The sequence below is a fragment of the Oncorhynchus clarkii genome, chromosome 20 (assembly GCF_045791955.1).
Source record: "Oncorhynchus clarkii lewisi isolate Uvic-CL-2024 chromosome 20, UVic_Ocla_1.0, whole genome shotgun sequence".
Taxonomy (NCBI): Eukaryota; Metazoa; Chordata; class Actinopteri; order Salmoniformes; family Salmonidae; genus Oncorhynchus; species Oncorhynchus clarkii.
Window position 1 is genome coordinate 43,801,565 of NC_092166.1, and position 21,453 is coordinate 43,823,017.

Here is a 21,453-nt window from a genome sequence, read left to right on the forward strand (position 1 = left end):
CATGTCCAGGCCCGTCTGATCCAGAAGAAGATTGGGAGAATGTCATATGGTCAGATGAAACCAAAATGTAACTTTTTGGTAAAACTCAACTCGTCGTTTTTGGAGGACAAAAAATCCTGAGTTGCATCCAAAGAACACCATACCTACTGTGAAGCATGGGGGTAGAAACATCATGCTTTGGGGCTGTTTTTCTGCAAAGGGACCAGGACGACTGATCCGTGTAAAGGAAAGAATGAATGGGGCCATGTATCGTGAGATTTTGAGTGAAAAACTCCTTCCATCAGCAATGGCATTGAAGATGAAACATGCTGAAAGACCCAGCTACGACAATGATCCCAAACACAAAGCCCGGGCAACGAAGGAGTGGCTTCGTAAGAAGCATTTCAAGGTCCTGGAGTGGCCTAGCCAGTCTCCAGATCTCAACCCCATAGAAAATCTTTGGAGGGAGTTGAAAGTCCGTGTTGCCCAGTAACAGCCCCAAAACATCACTGTTCTAGAGGAGATCTGAATGGAGGAATGGCCAAAATACCAGCAACAGTGTGTGAAAACCTTGTGAAGACTTACAGAAAACATTTGGCCTCTACCATTGCCAACAAAGGGTATATAACAAAGTATTGAGAAACTTTTGTTATTGACCAAATACTTATTTTCCACCATAATTTGCAAATAAATTCATTAAAAATCCTACAATGTGATTTTCTGGATTTTTTCTCCTCATTTTGTCTGTCATAGTTGAAGTGTACCTATGATGAAAATTACAGGCCTCTCTCATCTTATTACGTGGGAGAACTTGCACAATTTGTGGCTGACTAAATACTTTTTTTGACCCAATGTATATATATATTTTGGTGATTGTTGGATCTCAAAGTATATAACTTTTTATATATATATATATATATATATATATATCACAAAACGTTATACAAACATATTTTTGGGAGCTGGATGAAGCACTCATATCTCAATCTGTGATAAAGTCTGCATCTGAGCAGTTTTGGCACTAGACATCAGAAATTTATGGGGATCATTTTTCATATTTTTTAAACTAAATGTACAAAATTGATCAAAACTATTCTAAAAATCGATAAACGGGCCGGATGTGACCCACGGGCCGGATGTGACCCGCGGGCAGCCAATTGAAAAGCCCTGGTGCATATGGTTCATTTAGAAATAAGGCAATCATTTCAAAACGAGGACATCAATCACTTTTGCGAGGCACACTGCATGGCTGAAGCGAGAGGATTAGATCACTACGGAAAAACTTTTAGATGGTGAAATCCAAAGTTGTGCTATACAGTGCATTTGGAAAATATTCAGACCCCTTGACTTTTTCCACATTACAGCCATATTCTAAAGGATTAAATAAAAAAAACATCTACACACAATACCCCATAATGACGAAGCGAAAACAGGTTTAGAATGTTTTTCAAATTTATTACAAAAACAGAAATAGCTTATTTACGTAAGTATTCATACCCTTTGCTATGAGACTCAAAATTGAGCTCAGGTGCATCCTGTTTCCATTGATCATCCTTGAGATGTTTCTACAACTTGATTGGAGTCCACCTGTGGTAAATTAAATTGATTGGACATGATTTGGAAAGGCACACCTGTCTATATAAAGAGTTGACAGTGCATGTCAGAGAAAAAAAGAAACAGGCCATGGGGTCTAATCAATTGTCCGTAGAACTCTGAGACAGGATTGTGTTGAGGCACACATCTGGGGAACGGTACCAAAAAATGTCTGCAGCATTGAAGGTCCCCAAGAACACAGTAAATAGAAGTTTGGAACCACCAAGCCTCATCCGAGAGCTGGCATCTTGGCCAAACTGAACAATTAGGGGAGAAGGACCATGGTCAGGGAGGTGACCAAGAATCCAATGGTCACTATGACAGAGCTCCAGACTTCCTCTGTGGAGATGGGAGAACCTTCCAGAGGACAACCATCTCTGCAGCACTCCACCAATTAGGCCTTTATGTTAGAGTGGCCAGACGGAAGCCACTTCTCAGTAAAAAGGCACATGACAGCCTGCTTGGAGTTTGCCAAAAGGCACCTAAAGGACTCTCACTAAAGGACCATGAGAAACAAGATTATCTGCAGTGATGAATGCTAAGCGTCAAGACTGGAGGAAAACTGGCACCATCCCTACGGTGAAGCATGGTGGTGGCAGCCTAATGCTGTGGGATGTTTTTCAGCGGCAGGTACTGGGAGACTAGTCAAGGGAAAGATGAACGAAGCGCAGAGAGATCACTTGATGAAGTCCTGAGCAGGTTCTCAGACTGGGGCGAAGGTTCACCTCCCAACAGGACAAAGACCCCAAGCACACAGCCAAGACAATGCAGGAGTGGCTTCGTGACAAGTCTCTGAATGTCCTTGAATGGCCCAGCCAGAGCCCAGATTTGAACCCATCGAACATCTCTGGAGAGACCTGAAAATAGGTTGGATGGGGAGCTTTGCTGCACAGCTGACAGAGTCTGAATTCTTATGTAAATGTGATTTAAATTGTACATTTTTTATACATTTGCAAAATTGTGTTCAAGATTTTTTTTGCTTTGTCATTCGGAGATATTGCGTGCAGATTGATGATTAATTAAAAACAAAATCAATTTTAGAATAAGGCTGTAACGTAACAAAATGTGGAAAAAGTCAAGGGGTCTGAAAACCTTACAAATGCACTGTTTATTCATTGACTGTCATAGCTACACTGAACAAAACAAATTTACACAACATGCAACAATTTCAGATTTACTGAGTTAGTTTATATTAAGGAAATCAGTCAATTAAAATAAATAAATTAGGCCCTACTCTATGGATTTCACATGACTGGGCAGGGGCGCAGTCATGGGTGGGCCTGAGACGGCATAGGCCCACCCACTTGTGAGCCAGAACCAGCCAATCAGAATGAGTTTCTCCCCCCAAAGGCCTTTATTAGAGATCGAAATAAGCTTCAGTTTCATCAGCTATTCGAGTGGCTGGTCTCAGAGGATCCCGCAGGTGAAGAACCAGATGTGGAAGTCATGGGCTGGTGTTGTTACAGGTGGTATGCGGTTGTGAGGCCAGTTGGATGTACTGCAAAATTATCTTTACGACGGAGGTGGCTTAGAGAAATTAACATTAAATTATCTGGCAACAGTGGGTCTGTGGTCCAAAGGGTCTGTGGTCTCTTTTCCAAGCTTAAAAGGATAAACAATACATTGGCCATGCTGTCAATCCAGCATGACTTCATGTTCAAAACAACTGGAAACTCGGAACTGGGAAATCTCAAGAGTTCAATGAGTTCAATGAGTTCAAGACAACTGGGAACTGTGATAAAAACAAGCTGCGACTAGAAGTTGGGAACTCTGGCCTCTTTCTAGAGCTCCAACCAGAAGATCACTGGCGCCATGATTCGACTTTGTTCCCAGTTGTCTTGAAAGCACCATAAATCCAGGTAATGCCAGACTTTGATGACACAATTTGCACACAAGTCAGCCATACATATCAGCTATGATTTTATTTTAAAGGAGTAAACGAGGCTGAATGAACTGTTTCGCTGCCAGACAAGGCTCCGCTGATAACCAGGTGTATTAGTGGTAAGGATTCACTCAATGGTGCTGAAAAGAAAGCTCTGCTGTTGGGACAGCTTTATGTAGGCCCGAACAGTTTGTGCGCACCATTTGTCACCGGTATAGTGCAATTCATGTATTGTTTCATTTAGTGTAGTGGCTTTGCTGGCAAGCATCTTATTTTTTTTTTTTTGTCCCACCAAGATTTACATGCTAAACTCCCCACTGACACACACAATAGAGAAGTGAGCTCAGACAGATCCAACTTAGAGTCGCCCAGGTCATGAGCGCCATCAGCAGCATATCTTAATTTAAAATGGAAAATTAATATGTTTAAGCAACATGTTAATGCATCGAATCAATTTGTTCACGAATTAAACAGAATTCTAACATATCTAAAACGTAAAACATCATTCATGTATTATATCTTCTTGGGTAGGACGCTACAAGCTTGGCGCACCTGTATTTGGGGAGTTTCTCCCATTCCTCACTGCAGATCCTCTCAAGCTCTGTCAGGTTGGATGGGGAGCATTGCTGCATAGCTATTTTCAGTTTCAGAAATGTTAGATTGGGTTCAAGTCTGGGCTCTGGCTGGGCAACTCAAGGACATTCAGCGACTTGTCCCGAAGCCAAATCCTCCTTTGTCTTGGCTGTGTGCTAAGGGTCGTTGTCTTGTTGGAAGGTGAACCTTCACCCCAGTCTGATGTCCTGAGCGCTCAGAAGGTTTTCATCAAGGATCTCTCTGTACTTTGCGCCGTTCATCATTCTCTCGATCATGACAAGTCTCCCAGTCCCTGCCGCTGAAAAACATCCCTAAAGCATGATGCTGCCACCACCATGCATCACCGTAGGGATGGTGCTAGGTTTCCTCCAGACGTGACGCTTGGCATGGTTTCATCAGACCAGAGAATCTTGTTTCTCATGAGTCTTTAGGTGCAAACTTCAAGTGGGCTGTCATGTGCCTTTTACTGAGGAGAGGCTTCCGTCTGGCCCCTCTACCATAAAGGCCTGATTGGGGCAGTGCTGCAGAGATGGTTGTCTTTCTGGAACTCTGTCAGAGTGACCATTGAATTCTTGGTCACCTCCCTGACAAAGGCACTTCTCCCCCGATTGCTCAGTTTGGCTGGGCAGCCAGCTCTAGGAAGAGGCTTGGTGGTTATAAACTTCTTCCATTTAAGAATGATTGAGGCCACTGTGTTCTTGGGGCCTTCAATGCTGCAGAAATGTTTAGGTACCCTTCCCCAGATCGGTGCCTCGACAAAATCCTGTCTCGGAGCTCTACGGACAATTCCTTCGACCTCATGGCTTGGTGTTTGCTCTGACATAAACTGGACCTTATATAGACAGGTATGTGCCTTTCCAAATCATGTCCAATCAATTGAATTTACCACAGGTGGACTCCAATCAAGTTGTAGAAACATCTAGGATGATCAATGGAAACAGATGCAAATGACCTCAATTTCAAGTCTCATAGCAAAGGGTCTGAATACGTAAGTAAATTAGGTATCCATTTTTTATATTTCATAAATGTGCACAAATTTAAAACAAAAAACTTTTCACTTTATCATTATGGGGTATTAAGGATTTTTTATTTAATCCATTTCAGATTAAGGCTGTAACGTAACAAAATGTGGGAAAATTCAAGGGGTCTGAATACTTACCGAAGACACTGAATGTAAATATTCTGCCATATTATATTTTCACATGGAACCACTTAACTGAATAAACTGGACACAATTTTACACTGGAAACTGCTGCTTCCTGCTTCGTACTGCCCTTAAGGCTGCTCCAACTATAACAGATTCTAGTTTTGGGAACAGAAAACTGAATTGATATTGGATGTTTCTCTCAGAAAATTAGCAGAATGTCAGCCCAGTTTCATCTTGCTCCGTCTTCCTGACCACTGCACTTCCTCTCTGGTGGTGCTTCAGATTTTTACCCAATGTGACATCTGGGTTCCTTTTTATTTTGTAGTATTATTTAAGGTCTGGCCATTATGTACATTCAGGATTCTTACAAAAGTAGTTTCCCAGTCCTGTCTAGGATTCCATAAATTGGGAACACTTTTGAGATGAGGTACTACCTGAACTTGCCCAATATGAGCACTTAATTCTGCAATGTTTTTGCACATTTGTTCCTGAACTCTACCTTGTTCTAGAACATTCCAGTTGAGGTTCTCACCTTAGCCCCGACGGTGCCTCTGTTGCAGTAGAGCTTGGCGTTGGTTTTGATGTTGTTGGGGTCTATCGCCAGGGCCTCCGAGTAGAGCCGGTAGGCTGCCTCAAAGTTGCTGTTCTTGAACACTTTGTTTCCCTCCTCTTTCTTGGCTTTCAAAGCTTTGGCATTCTGATTTTAGATAGATATTAACCACATTGAATCAGTACGTCAGATGCAGTAGAACTCAATTCACAGGCTACAGTACTGATGTGTAACCTTTATTTAACTAGGCAAGTCAGTTCAGAACAAATTCTTATTTGACGACCAACCCCGGCCAAACCTGGACCAAATGTGCGCCGCCCTATGGGACTCCCAATCACGGCCGGATGTGATGCAGCCTGGATTCAAACCAGGGACTGCAGTGACGCCTCTTGCACTGAAATACCGTGCCTTAGACCACTGCCCCACCCGCTATTGATCAAGTAGTGTTGTCACAATACCAACATTTGACTCCTTATAGCCAGTAAGAGGTAGGCCTAGCTACAGACCTCTCCCTGTACACTATCCAATGACATAAAACTACCCTACACAAGTAAATCATTTCAACATTTTAAAATAAGTACAGGCGCAAGTTGAGTGACTCACTCTGCAAGCTAGCCGAGACTTTTCGTGGTCTGGGGCCATGCGCAGTGCTTGCACGAAGAACTGCACAGCTTTGTCGATGCAGTCCTCGTAGTACAGACACAGGCCTCGCACGTACAGAGCGTCTCCGTTAGTCGAGTCCATCCTCAATATATCGCTGGGAGAGAAAAGACAAGATTCATAAGACAAAGAATCTGACTTTGATATTCCCCTAACTGGAGCAAACATTAAAAACAAGGGCAAAAGAAGCCTCGTCAAAATGGCGATGTTCCTGGGGTTTTTAAAATGTAATACGTTAGTCAGCAAAAGTTGTAAAAAAAAAGTGCTGAAGTCAAATTCGACAGTTGAAAAGGTTATAACCCGTGAAAAATTAAACATCCCATTACAGCTGAAGAAAACAAAATACACTACAAAAAGTATACAAAATACCAAAAGTATTCAGACCACTTGACCTTTTCCACATTTTGTTACTTTACAGCCATATTCTAAAATTCGCTTAAATAGTTGTTTCCCTTCTTCAATCTACTTACAATACCCCATAATACCAAAACAGGTTATCAATTTGAGAAAATTCATGAAAAACAAAAAACTGAATTATCACATTTACATAAGTATTCAGACCCTTCACTCGGTACTTTGTTGAAGCACCTTTGGCAGCAATTACAGCCTAGAGTCTGACACTACAAGGGTATGACACTACAAGCTTTGTTCTTAACTGACTTGCCTCGTTAAATAAAGGTTAAATAAAATAAAATAAAAAGCTTGGCACACCTGTATTTGGGGAGCTTCTCCCATTCTTCTCTGCCACCCGGTAAAACTGAGCAATTAGGGGAGAAGGTCCTTGGTCAGGGAGGTGACCAAGAACATGATGGTCACTCTGACAGAGGTTTAGAGTTCCTCTGTGGAGATGGGAGAACCTTCCAGAAAGACAGCCATCTCTGCAGCACTCCACAAATTAGACCTTTATGGTAGAGTTGCCAGACGGAAGCCAGCTCTCAGTAAAATACACATGACAGCCCGCTATGAGTTTGCCAAAAAGCACCTAAAGACTGTCAGACCCTGGTGAAACCAAGAAACCAACTATTTGGCCTGAATGACAAGCATCACGTCTGGAGGAAACCTGGAACCATCCCTATGGTGAAGCATGGTCGTGGCAGCATCATGTTGTGGGGATGTTTTTCAGTGGCAGGGACTGGGAGACTAGTCAGGACCAAGGCAGCGATGAACAGAGCAAAGTACAGAAAGATCCTCGATGAAAACCTGCTCCAGAGTGCTCAGAACCTCGGACTGGGCGAAGGTTCACCTTCCAACAGTACAACAACCCTAAGCACAAAAGCACAAGGTAGGTAATCCATTTTAGAATAAGACTAGTGTAACGAAATGTGGAAAAAGTCAAGTGGTACATACACCATATATACAAAAGAATGTGGACACCCTTTCAAATGAGTGGATTCGGCCATTTCAGCCACACCCATTGCTAACAGGTATAAAAAAAATAAAAATAATTCCAGGTTGTAAGGTAACAAAATAAGAAAAATGCCAAGGGGGTGAATACTTTTGCAAGTCACTGTGTATATATACAAAAGTATGTGGACACCTCTTCAAATTAGAGGATATGTCTATTTCAACCACACCCGTTACTGACAGGTGTATAAAATCGAGCACACAGCCATGCAATCTCCGTACAAGCTCACAGAACGGGACCGCTGAAGCGTAATTTAAACAAATTCATTAGGTCCTAATCTATGGATTTCACATAACTGGGAATACAGATATGCATCCGTTGGTGACAGATACTTAAAAAAAATATTTTAACGAGACATGCAATCGGCAGTTCCGCTCTGTGAGCTTGTACGGAGATTGCATGTCTGTGTGCTCAATTTTATGTGGGTGAAATAGACATATCCTCTAATTTGAAGAGGTGTCCACATATTTTTGTATATATACACACAGTGACTTGCAAAAGTATTCACCCCCCTTGGCATTTTTCTTATTTTGTTACCTTACAACCTGGTATGAAAATTTATTTTTTTGGAGGTCTGTATCATTTCATTTTTATTGTGACAAACAAACTTGAGCATGCATAACTATTCACCCCCCAAAAGACTACTTTGTAGAGTCCCAGTCTCAAATCTCTGAAAGACTAACAGGTTTCTCAAGAATTTCCCTGTATTTAGCGCCATCCACCATTCCTTCAATTGTGACCAGTTTCCCAGTCCCTGACGATGAAAAACATCCCCACAACATGCTGCCACCACCATGCTTCACTGTGGGAATGGTGTTCTCAGGGTGATGAGAGGTGTTAGGTTTGCGCTAGACATAGCTTTTTGACCATCAAGGAAAATGCTAAATTTTAGTCTCATCTGACCAGAGTACTTTCTTCCATATGGAGCTTTGCAGCTCTTTCAGGGTTCTCTTTGGTCTGTTGCTTTTCTGATGAATGCCCTCCTTGCCTCGTCCATGAGTTTTGGTGAGCGGCCCTCTCTTGGCACGTTTGTTGTGGTGCCATATTATTTCCATGTTTTAATAATGGATTTAATGGTGCTCTGTGGGATGTTCAACATTTCTGATAATTTTTTTTATAACCCAACCCTTATCTGTACTTCACCACAACTTTGTGCTTGACCTATTTGGAGAGCTCCTTGGTCTTCATGGTGCCGCAGATTCTGGGACCTTTCAGAACAGGTGTATATATACTGAGATCATGTGACACAGATTGCACACAAGTGGACTTTATTTAACTAATAACAATGTCCTCCTAACTTCCACGCCTTTCTGCCCCACTTTAGTGCCTGATTGGTTTGTACCTGGCCACAGACTGGGCTTCTAGGTAGCGACCCAGTAGGGCCAAACACTCAGCCTTGAGGATTTTGAAGCGATGGCAGGTGGACGCCAATCCCAGGGCCTTGTCCATAGAATACACCACCTGCAGGAAAGAAGACAGCTACCATCTCACAACTGGGTTGACTGCCAATGTCTGTGTGTCAATAGGTGTGTGTGTGTGTGTGTGTGTGTGTGTGTGTGTGTGTGTGTGTGTAGGGTTGAATGGGGTAACATGCCTTTCTGAAATCCCTCTTTTCGAAATCAAGTTCTGCCATTCGTTCGTACTCCAGTACTGCTGTGGCATTTTTGTGCTGCAAGGCACAAATAAAAAACAAAGCACATCAAAATCACACTGTGATAGAAATTTCTACACAGAGTACGATAAGAATAGGAGGCTGAATAATTGAGAAAAACATGCACAACGTCTCGCACAGTTCCCATTGACATGATTTACATGCAAGTCAGAGTTGTGCAATGCGTAACCGAAAAGATGGCGAATACAACAATCAAAAGATAACGCACTTGCAGAAATTAAACTTTAAAAGGTCCAATGCAGCAGTTCTTATCTCAAAATCAAATCATTTTTGGGTAACAATTAAGTATAGGGGTCACGTTACGAGTCCAGGAATCTGAAATTGAACGTCAACAGTGTAGTTTTAGCTTCAATAGAGTGGCGTGCAACTAGTTTTCCTTGACAGAAAATACATTAGTGCAACACATGCGGCAGAAAAAAGCTTAATTTTGATCAGATGACAACAGAAGTGCAAGGCTTTTTGGCTAGCAGCCACACAAATAAACGAGCTTACAATGAAAAATCAAGGTATTTTTTGCAAAAAACAATGCATGGCATGTATATTTCTAATGTTTATCATAGAAAGAATGTAGCCAGCTACACTTCCTAATGTTTTGCTTGAAGTTAATCTTGCATTTACCGGAGAAAAGCAGGCTACACGAGAAAAGTATTTTCATCTGAGTGGAGAAGCGCAATTGAAGCAAACTGTCTGATGCCGAGCATAAATTACAATAAAAAACATTTTAAATCTGCTTTTACAAAACGCAGCAAGATATTTCTTATGCGTTTTATTTTTGGGGTGTATGAAAAACTTAATGTGATAGTTTTCAATTAAAATCATAAAAATACACAAAAATACCTTCTTAGCAAAGATCAATTTCTCAATCAAGATTTTTGCTAGGACTGTCTGGGAGTGGTCTGAGTGGAGAACACTGAAAACTAGCTGTTATTGGAAGAGGTTTGGTACTCTCTTGAATAGGGTTGGCACAAACACCCTATAACCAACATGTATGAATAAAGACCGTCATGAAAATAAAACAACCTGAAAAAATATATATAAAAAAATCACACACGCTATATAGAATATAAAGTACCAGTCAAAAGTTTGGACACACCTACTCATTCAAGGGTTTTTCTTGCTTTTTACTATGTTCTACATTGTAGAATAATAATGGAAAAAAATCACAACTATGAAATAACACATATAGAATCATGTAGTAACCAAAAAAATAAAAAATAAAAGTGTTAAACGAATCAAAATATATAGATTCTTCAAAGTAGCCACCCTTTGCCTTGATGACAGCTTTGCACACTATTGGCATTCTCTCAACAAGCTTCACCTGGAATGCTTTTCCAACAGTCTTGAAGGAGTTCCCACATATGCTGAGCACTTGTTGGCTGCTTTTCCTTCACTCTGCGGTCCAACTCATCCCAAACCATCTCAATTGGGTTGAGGTCGGGCGATTGTGGAAGCCAGGTCATCTGATGCAGCACTCCATCACTCTCCTTCTTGGTCAAATGGCCCTTACAAAGCCTGGAGGTGTGTTGGGTCACTGTGCTGTTGAAAAACAAATGATAGTGGGACTTAGAGCAAACCAGATGGGATGGCGTATTGCTGTTGTAGCCATGCTGGTTAAGTGTGCCTTGAATTCTAAATAAATCACAGACTGGGTCAACAGCAAAGCACCCACACACAATCTCCTCCATGCGTCACGGTGGGAACTACACGTGTGTAGTGTTCACCTACTCTGCATCTCAAAAAGGTACGGTAGTAAATTTGTACTCATCACACCAAAGGACAGATTTCCACCAGTCTAATGTCCATTGCTCATGTTTCTTGACGTTGAGATGTGTCTGTTACTTGAACTCTGAAGGATTTATTTGGGCTGCAATTTCTGAGGGTGGTAACTCAAATGAACGTATCCTCTGCAGCAGAGGTCACTCTGGGTCTTCCTTTCCTGTGGCGATCCTCAAGAGAGCCTGTTTCATCATAGCGCTTGATGGTTTTTGCGACTGCACTTGAAGAAACCTTAAGTTTTTTACATTTTCTGGATTGACTGACCTTTGTCTTAAAGTAATGGACAGTCGTTTCTCTTTGCTTATTTGAGCTGTTCTTGCCATAATATGAACTTGGTCTTTTACCAAACAGGGCTAGCTTCTGTATACCACCCCACCTTCTCACAACACAACTGATTAGCTCAAAAGCATTTAGGATAGAGGTCGACCGATTAATTAGGGCCGATTTCAAGAAATAACAAATCAGTAATCTACATTTTTGGACACCGATCACATTGAACTCCACGAGGAGACTGCGTGGCAGGCTGACTACCTGCTATGCGAGTGGAGCAAGGAGCCAAGATAAGGTGCTAGCTAGCATTAAACATATCTTAACAATCACTAGTTAACTACACATGGTTGATGATATTACAAGTTTATTTAGCTTGTCCTATGTTGCATATAATCGATGCGGTGCCTGTTAATTTATCATTGAATCAGACTACTTTTCCAAACGGGTGATTTAACAAGTGCATTCGCGAAAAAAGCACTGTCGTTGCATCAATGTGTAGCTAACCATGAACATCAACACCTTTCTTAAAATCAATACACAAGTATATATTTTTAAATCTTCATATTTAGTTAATATTGCCAGCTAACATGAACTTCTTGTGTTCTCTTGCGTTCTGTGCAACAGAGTCAGGGTATATGCAGCAGTTTGGGCCACCTGGCACGTTGCGAACTGTGTGAAGACTATTTCTTCCTAACAAAGACAGCCAAATTCACCAAACGGGGGATGCTTTAACAAAAGCGCATTTGCAAAAAAAGCACAATCGTTGTACGAATGTACCTATCCATAAACAACACCTTTCTTAAAATCAACAGGCAGAAGTATATATTTTTAAACCTGCATATTTAGTTCAAATAAATTCCTGTTAGCAGGCAATATTAAACTAGAGAAATTGTGTCACTTCTCTTGCGTTCATAGCAAGCAGAGTCAGGGTATATGCAACAGTTTGGGCCGCCTGGCTCGTTGCTTACTAATTTGCCAGAATTTTAAGTAATTATGACATAACATTAAAGGTGGTGCAATGTAATTTAGACTTATGGATGCCACCCATCAGAGAAAATATGGAACGGTTCCGTATTTCACTGAAATAAATGTTTTATTTTCGAAATGATAGTTTCCGGATTTGACCATATTAATGACCTAAGGCTCGTATTTCTGTGTTTTATTATATTATAATTAAGTCTATGATTTGATAGAGCAGTCTGAGCGGTGGTAGGCAGCAGCAGGCTCGTAAGCATTCATTCAGACAGCACTTTACTGCATTTGCCAGCAGCTCTTCACAATGCGTAAAAGCATTGCACTGTTTACTTCAAGCCTATCAACTCCCGAGATTAGGCTGGCAATACTAAAGTACATATTAGAACATCCAATAGTCAAAGGTATATGAAATACAAATGGTATAGAGAGAAATAGTCCTATAATAACTACAACCTAAAACTTCTTACCTGGGAATGTTGAAGACTCATGTTAAAAGGAACCACCAGCTTTCATATGTTCTCATGTTCTGAGCAAGGAACTTAAATGTTAGCTTTTTTACATGGCACATATTGCACTTTTACTTTCTTCTCCACCACTTTGTTTTTGCATTATTTAAACCAAATTGAACATGTTTCATTATATATTTGAGGCTAAATTGATTTTATTGATGTATTATATTATGTTCAAATAAAGGTGTTCATTCAGTATTGTTGTAATTGTCATTATTACAAATAAATATATACAGAGGGGCAAAAAAGTATTTAGTCAGCCACCAAATGTGCAAGTTCTCCTACTTAAAAAGATGAGGCCTGTAATTTTCATCATAGGTACACTTCAACTATGACAGACAAAATGAGAAAAAAAAATCCAGAAAATCACATTGTAGGATTTTTAATGAATTTATTTGCAAATTATGATGGAAAATAACTATTTGGTCATTAACAAAAGTTTCTCAATACTTTGTTATATACTCTTTGTTGGCAATGACAGAGGTCAAACGTTTTCTGTAAGTCTTCACAAGGTTTTCACACACTGTTGCTGGTATTTTGGCCCATTCCTCCATGCAGATCTCCTCTAGAGCAGTGATGTTTTGGAGCTGTTGCTGGGCAACACGGACTTTCAACTCCCGCCAAAGATTTTCTATGGGGTTGAGATCTGGAGACTGGCTAGGCCACTCCAGGACCTTGAAATGCTTCTTACGAAGCCACTTCTTCGTTGCCCAGGTCTGTGAGAGCCAGAAATCTTGTAGGTGACCAAATACTTATTTTCCACCATAATTTGCAAATAAATTCATAAAAAATCCTACAATGTGATTTTCTGGATTTTTCCCCTCATTTTGTCTGTCATAGTTGAAGTGTACCTATGATGAAAATTACAGGTCTCTCATCTTTTTAAGTGGGAGAACTTGCACAATTGTTGGCTGACTAAATACTTTTTTGCCCCACTGTATAAAATCGTCCGATTAATCAGTATCTGCTTTTTTTGGTCCTCCAATAATAGGTATCGGTGTTGAAAATACATAAATCAGTCGACCTCTAATTAAGGAAAGAAAATCCACAAATTAACTTTTAACAAGGCACACGTGTTAATTGAAATGCATTCCAAGTGACTACCTCATGAAGCTGGTTGAGAGAATGCCAAGAGTGTGCAAAGCTGTCCTCAAGGCAAAGGGTGGCTACTTTGAAGAATCTCAAAAGTAAAATATATTTTAGATCTGTTTAACACTTTTTTGGTTACTACATGATTGACATGTGTTATTTCATAGTTTTTACTTCTTTACTATTATTCTACAATGTAGAAAATAGTAAAAAATAAAAACCCTTGCATGAGTAAGTGTGTCCAAACCTTTGACTGGTACGGTGTTTTTTTTATTCTGGGGGGGGGGAATAAACAGCTGACTGAAGGAGATGGCGGGCATTCGTGTGGCAATTTGACTTTTAAACTCATGGATACACTCGCAATGGCTTCCTGGAATTGTGATGCAATAACTTCCATGGTAATGTATAATGTTCATTCAAATGATGTTAACTGATGTGATTCATGCAATGGAATGTCATTTTTTGTAATGACAGTTAAGTTGAATCAACAAATTACAGCACATATTGGTACTAGTGATGCTTATCGGTCTCTAGGTAAAATTTGCATAATTTAGTGGAATTAAATTGCAGAGTGTGTATTTTTTTTGCCATCATTTATCTTATTTACCACACTCTCACAGCATACAGAGCCTAGTTTATGAAGTGGAATGACCCATCACCTGTCAGACAGCGCGAAGGCTGTCCTGGCACTGGAGTGAAATGTGTGCTTTTAAAAGCCAAGTCATCGAGCAACAAATAACAATTCTAAAATGCAATAACGCGTTAAACTTTGATGGCCACGATAAAAAAGGCTACAATTATTTCTCAATCTCAACTTGTAACATCCCATTTGCAATTTGAGTGCATAGGCTATAAATCAACGGTAGGCAGCACGTTACCCACCACTTTACAATTGTCTGAAAAATTAACGTTTTGCTTTACTTTAAATAATGAGGAATGTATTAGCTTGCATCAAAGTAGTCTAGCCATAATCCAACCATAGAAATGTCAAGGCAATATTTTTATTGACTTCGTGCCATTAACCAGCATTTCTCTCCTGTTCTATTCGTTTTCATATCAACATTTCATTGTCCAAAAGCCAAATGCACAATCCTAGTCATATTAGCAATCCATCCTAGTTCTAGCTATTAGATTCCCCCTCTTTCTAATCTAACAGATTTTCATCTCCGTCACATATGGAACCGCTCGCATTAGGTGCACTATTTAGAAGTGTTTCTCCCTCAAATTGCATTTTAGCAAATGTTTGAAAATTGTTATTAGCTGCTTCATTACATCAATTGCATGTTCAATAATAGGCTATATAGCCTTTTGACTGTGATGGGTACTGGCTTCTATGACTTATATATTTAACTATGTTATCATATTACAACTGAGGGTATGAAAATGAGTGAGAAAGGGGAACGCAGAAAGTTACCATTCTGTCAGAACAAGTTAAAGTTAGATATGAGATATCCTATGGAGAGAAGGGCCACAGTCTGGTTCAAGTCAACAGGACAGCCATGGGGACTTTGGGCGAGGTCAGGTCAGATGAAGTGAGAAAGAACAGACATCACTAAAGTCCTGTCTAGCAACAGATTTATTGGCTGTCCAGATGTGTAAGGAGACTCAGCATAGCAGGAAGATATAAATGTGTTTGTGTAAATATGTATTTGTCTTATACAGCTGTGTGACCCAGTGAGTGAGTAAACTTGGATTGAACTTCACTAGCCATCTAAGTTTTGCTCTGTCAGTTGGCGTTGTTGGCAGGATTCACCACGATTTTCAAATCAAATGTATTTGTCACATACACATGCTTAGCAGATGTTAATGCGAGTGTAGCTAAATGCTTGTGCTTCTAGTTCCGACAATGTAGTAATAACCAACGAGTAATCTAACAATTCCAAAACTACTACCTTATACACACACAAGTGTAAAGGGATAAAGAATATGTACATAAAGATATATGAATGAGTGATGGTACAGAACAGCATAGGCAAGATGCAGTAGATGGTATAGAGTACAGTATATACAGTGCCTTGCGAAAGTATTCGGCCCCCTTGAACTTTGCGACCTTTTGCCACATTTCAGGCTTCAAACATAAAGATATAAAACTGTATTTTTTTGTGAAGAATCAACAACAAGTGGGACACAATCATGAAGTGGAACAACATTTATTGGATATTTCAAACTTTAACAAATCAAAAACTGAAAAATTGGGCGTGCAAAATTATTCAGCCCCCTTAAGTTAAAACTTTGTAGCGCCACCTTTTGCTGCGATTACAGCTGTAAGTCGCTTGGGGTATGTCTATCAGTTTTGCACATCGAGAGACTGAAATTTTTTCCCATTCCTCCTTGCAAAACAGCTCGAGCTCAGTGAGGTTGCATGGAGAGCATTTGTGAACAGCAGTTTTCAGTTCTTTCCACAGATTCTCGATTGGATTCAGGTCTGGACTTTGACTTGGCCATTCTAACACCTGGATATGTTGATTTTTGAACCATTCCATTGTAGATTTTGCTTTATGTTTTGGATCATTGTCTTGTTGGAAGACAAATCTCCGTCCCAGTCTCAGGTCTTTTGCAGACTCCATCAGGTTTTCTTCCAGAATGGTCCTGTATTTGGCTCCATCCATCTTCCCATCAATTTTAACCATCTTCCCTGTCCCTGCTGAAGAAAAGCAGGCCCAAACCATGATGCTGCCACCACCATGTTTGACAGTGGGGATGGTGTGTTCAGCTGTGTTGCTTTTACGCCAAACATAACGTTTTGCATTGTTGCCAAAAAGTTCAATTTTGGTTTCATCTGACCAGAGCACCTTTTTCCACATGTTTGGTGTGTCTCCCAGGTGGCTTGTGGCAAACTTTAACACTTTTGATGGATATCTTTAAGAAATGGCTTTCTTGCCACTCTTCCATAAAGGCCAGATTTGTGCAATATACGACTGATTGTTGTCCTATGGACAGAGTCTCCCACCTCAGCTGTAGATCTCTGCAGTTCATCCAGAGTGATCATGGGCCTCTTGGCTGCATCGCTGATCAGTCTTCTCCTTGTATGAGCTGAAAGTTTAGAGGGACGGCCAGGTCTTGGTAGATCATCCATTTCAATATTATCGCTTGCACAGTGCTCCTTGGGATGTTTAAAGCTTGGGAAATCTTTTTGTATCCAAATCCGGCTTTAAACTGCTTCACAACAGTATCTCGGACCTGCCTGGTGTGTTCCTTGTTCTTCATGATGCTCTCTGCGCTTTTAACGGACCTCTGAGACTATCACAGTGCAGGTGCATTTATACGGAGACCTGATTACACACAGGTGGATTGTATTTATCATCATTAGTCATTTAGGTCAACATTGGATAATTCAGAGATCCTCACTGAACTTCTGGAGAGTTTGCTGCACTGAAAGTAAAGGGGCTGAATAATTTTGCACGCCCAATTTTTCAGTTTTTGATTTGTTAAAAAAAGTTTGAAATATCCAATAAATGTCGTTCCACTTCATGATTGTGTCCCACTTGTTGATTCTTCACAAAAAAATACAGTTTTATATCTTTATGTTTGAAGCCTGAAATGTGGCAAAAGGTCGCAAAGTTCAAGGGGGCCGAATACTTTCGCAAGGCACTGTATATGGCTCTGGGGACACCCGTTCTAATTAAATGGCAGCACATGCAGTCATGAGCAGAGAGGAGAAAACATACAGTTGAAGTCAGAAGTTTACATGCACTTAGGTTGGAGTCATTAACTCATTTTTCAACCACTCCACAAATGTATTTTCAACAAACTATAGTTCTCAAATCAAATGTTATTTGTCACATACACATGATGTTAATGCGAGTGTAGCAATATGCTTGTGCTTCTAGTTCCGACAATGCAGTAATAACCAACGAGTAATCTAACCTAACAATTCCACAACTACTACCTAATTCACACAAGTGTAAAGGGATAAAGAATATGTACATAAAGGTATATGAATGAGTGATGGTACAGAACAGCATAGGCAAGATGCAGTAGATGGTATCGAGTACAGTATAAGGATATGAGATGAGTAATGTAGGGTATGTAAACAAAGTGGCATAAAGTGAGCTGGAGTTGAGTCAGTATGTTGGCAGCAGCCACTCAATGTTAGTGGTGGCTGTTGAACAGTCTGATGGCCTTGAGATAGAAGCTGTTTTTCAGTCTCTCGGTCCCTGCTTTGATGCACCTGTACTGACATCACCTTCTGGATGATAGTGGGGTGAACAGGCAGTGGCTCGGGTGGTTGATGTCCTTGATGATCTTTATGGCCTTCCTGTGACATTGGGTGGTGTAGGTGTCCTGGAAGGCAGGTAGTTTGCCCCCGGTGATGCGTTGTGCAGACCTCACGACCCTCTGGAGAGCCTTACGGTTGTGGGCGGAGTAGTTGCCGTAACAGGCGGTGATACAGCCCGACAGGATGCTCTCGATTGTGCATCTGTAGAAGTTTGAGAGTGCTTTTGGTGACAAGCCGAATTTCTTCAGCCTCCTGAGGTTGAAGAGGTGCTGCTGCGGCTTCTTCACAACGCTGTCTGTGTGGGTGGACCATTTCAGTTGGTCCGTGATGTGTACGCCGAGGAACTTAAAACTTACTACCCTCTCCACTACCGTCCGATCAATGTGGATAGGGAGGTGCTCCCTCTGCGGTTTCCTGAAGTCCACAATCATCTCCTTTGTTTTGTTGACGTTGAGTGTGAGGTTATTTTCCTGTCACCACAAGTCAGTTAGGACATCTACTTTTTGCATGACAAAAGACATCAGAAAATAAAATTGTAGAAAATCGTAGAAAAGTATAAACACCATGGGACCACGCAGCCATCATACCGCTCAGGAAGGAGACGCGTTTTGTCTCCTAGAGATGAACGTACTTAGGTGCGAAAAGTGCAAGTCAATCCCAGATGAGCAGCAAAGGACCGTGTGAAGATGCTGGAGGAAACGGGTACAAAATTATTTATATCCACAGTAAAACAAATCTATATCGACATAACCTGAAAGGCCGCTCAGCAAGGAAGAAGACACTGCTCCATAACCGTCATAAAAAAGCCAGACTATGGTTAGCAACTGTACATGGGGACAAAGATCGTACTTTTTGGAGAAATGTCCTCTGGTCTGATGAAACAAAAATAGAACTGTTTGGCCATAATGACCATCGTTATGTTTGGAGGAAAAAGGGGGATTGCTTGCAAGCCGAAGAACACCATCCCAACCATTTGCAAGCCGAAGAACACCATCCCAACCATGAATCACGGTGGCAGCATCATGTTGTGGGGCTGCAGGAGGGACTGGTGCACCTCACAAAATAGATGCCATCATCAGGAAGGTCAATTATGTTGATATATTGAAGCATTATCTCAGCACATCAGTCAGGAGGTTAAAGCTTGGTTGCAAATGGGTGTTCCAAATGGAAAATGACCGCAAGCATTCTTCCAAAGTTGTGGCAAAATGGCTTAAGGACAACAAAGTCAAGGTATTGGAGTGGCCATCACAAAGCCCTGACCTCAATCCTATAGAACATTTGTGGGCAGAACTGAAAAAGCGTGTGCGTGCAAGGAGACCTACAAAACGGACTCAGTTACACCAGCTCTGTCAGGAGGAATGGGACAAAATTCACCCAACTTATTGTGGGAAGCTTGTGGAATGCTTCCCAAAACATTTGACCCAAGTTAAACAATTTAAAGGCAATGCTACCAAATACTAATTGCGTGTATGTAAACTTTTGACCCACCGGGAATGTGATGAAAGAAAAATGAATCACTCTCTACTATTATTCGGACATTTCACATTCTTAAAATAAAGTGGTGATCCTAACTAACTGAATATTTACTAGGATTAATTGTCAGGTATTGTGAAAAACTGAGTTCAAATGTATTTGGCTAAGGTGTATGTAAACTTCTGACTTCAACTGTATGTCAAAACAATTATATTACAGTGACTGCATTTATTTGTCTGGCCAATTATCATAATCCAAAATCCATGACCCTCAATATCCACAGCCCTACTATTAACTAATTGACCAGCTGGTGATGTCACCAGGTAGGCCAAAACTCCATTCCACCAAAACAGGCTGAATTTTCAGGCGTTTTTTTGCAAACAGCTCTTACAATAAAAAGGCATTATCATAATGTTCGTAATTTCACAGTATTATTCCAACCTCGGTGTGGAAATATATATAAAAACAGAAAAATCACATTGACAGCACTTAGCCTTTAACACAATTATTTTTTAAGTAGGTCAAGTGAAGGTAAATGTTCAATGGGAAAACAAGAGGGAAGATCTTGGTATGCATGTATAAGTATTTGTCTAATAATCCTAGATCATTTAAAGTAATCAAGGTCACTTGGACCCACCTCCTGCTGCGCCTGGCTGTTGCTGGGCTCCAGTTCCAGGACCTTCTGAAAGCAGCGGCTGGCTGCCATGGCGTTGCCCAGAGACAAGTGACACTTGCCCTCTCGCAGATGGCCCTGTGGTGCAGTGGGTGGAAAGATACTTCTTGGTTAAAGCTGCTGGAGGACGACAAAGGTTTGGTGTGCTCCACATAGGGTTCTCACGATACCAGTATTGTGATTAGAGCCCAACTGATATCGGATTTCTGGATCCAATACCAGTTTAAGAGGTTGAAAAATGTGCCAATTAACAACATATCTGCCCAAAAATTGTTTTTAATATGAATGTGAAAAATGTGAATACTTTAATAGGATCTCTATGGGAGGGACAATATGCGGTGTACAGTAGGTAGATGCCCTGGCTGAATTAATAAACGTAGTGTCAATGTAAATATGAAATTGCACTTGTAATGTTGTACTGCCGCTTTAAGAACAGGCAGCGAGATGACAACGTTATATCCGAATCATCACCAGATAGTCATCGCTCTTCTCGAAAGTATAAGCTATCATCAAAATTTTAAAGCATTTGTACTGATCTTTAACCAAAGCCTAAAAGTCTCAAATCATTGCAGCACTTTAGTTCACAAGCAATGTTATTCAATACAAAATGTATTGGCTAGATATTTCAAATCTGTATGGTAAGCGATACAACGTTTATGCTTGCCGCACTCATTTGAGTCACTACTCGTTCTAGCTAGTAACATCCTAATCACAATATCAGCACATGGCTTGAATGACAGGCACAGACAATAACTGCAACCAGTGTTATTGTATAACTTTCGCCACCAGTCCTGTCATTAGCAGCACAGACTGCCAGGCATGCTAGCTAAAAAAATACTTTGCTGGCTAGCTAACGTTAGCAAAGTGAAAACTTTAGCCAGTTTGATTTACTCTGATGAATTACTTTTTCAAATGCGGTTGCAACGTCAAACCAGCATGCCTACTACTGTTCACAATAAACCCTTTGCGATCTGCTGGCTACAGAAT

General features: G+C 40.7%; 1 protein-coding gene across 2 annotated transcripts in view; it reads right to left on the minus strand.

Annotated features, from left to right (window-relative positions):
• Nucleotides 1–6,634: 6,634 nt before the first annotated feature.
• LOC139376389 (dnaJ homolog subfamily C member 7-like) overlaps nt 6,635–21,453 on the minus strand; it is a 29,074-nt gene continuing 14,255 nt past the window's right edge. Inside the window, exons 4-7 of one of the 2 annotated variants that reach the window (XM_071118930.1) lie at nt 20,431–20,544; nt 9,405–9,479; nt 9,153–9,271; nt 6,635–7,306 (exon numbers count right to left, since the gene is read on the minus strand). In XM_071118930.1, coding sequence (XP_070975031.1) covers nt 7,234–7,306; nt 9,153–9,271; nt 9,405–9,479; nt 20,431–20,544 — 381 coding nt within the window. In that variant the 3' untranslated portion in view covers nt 6,635–7,233. Of the gene's footprint in view, nt 7,307–9,152; nt 9,272–9,404; nt 9,480–9,529; nt 11,019–20,430; nt 20,545–21,453 lie in introns of those variants that run through there. The other variant, XM_071118931.1, reaches the window with a different exon arrangement.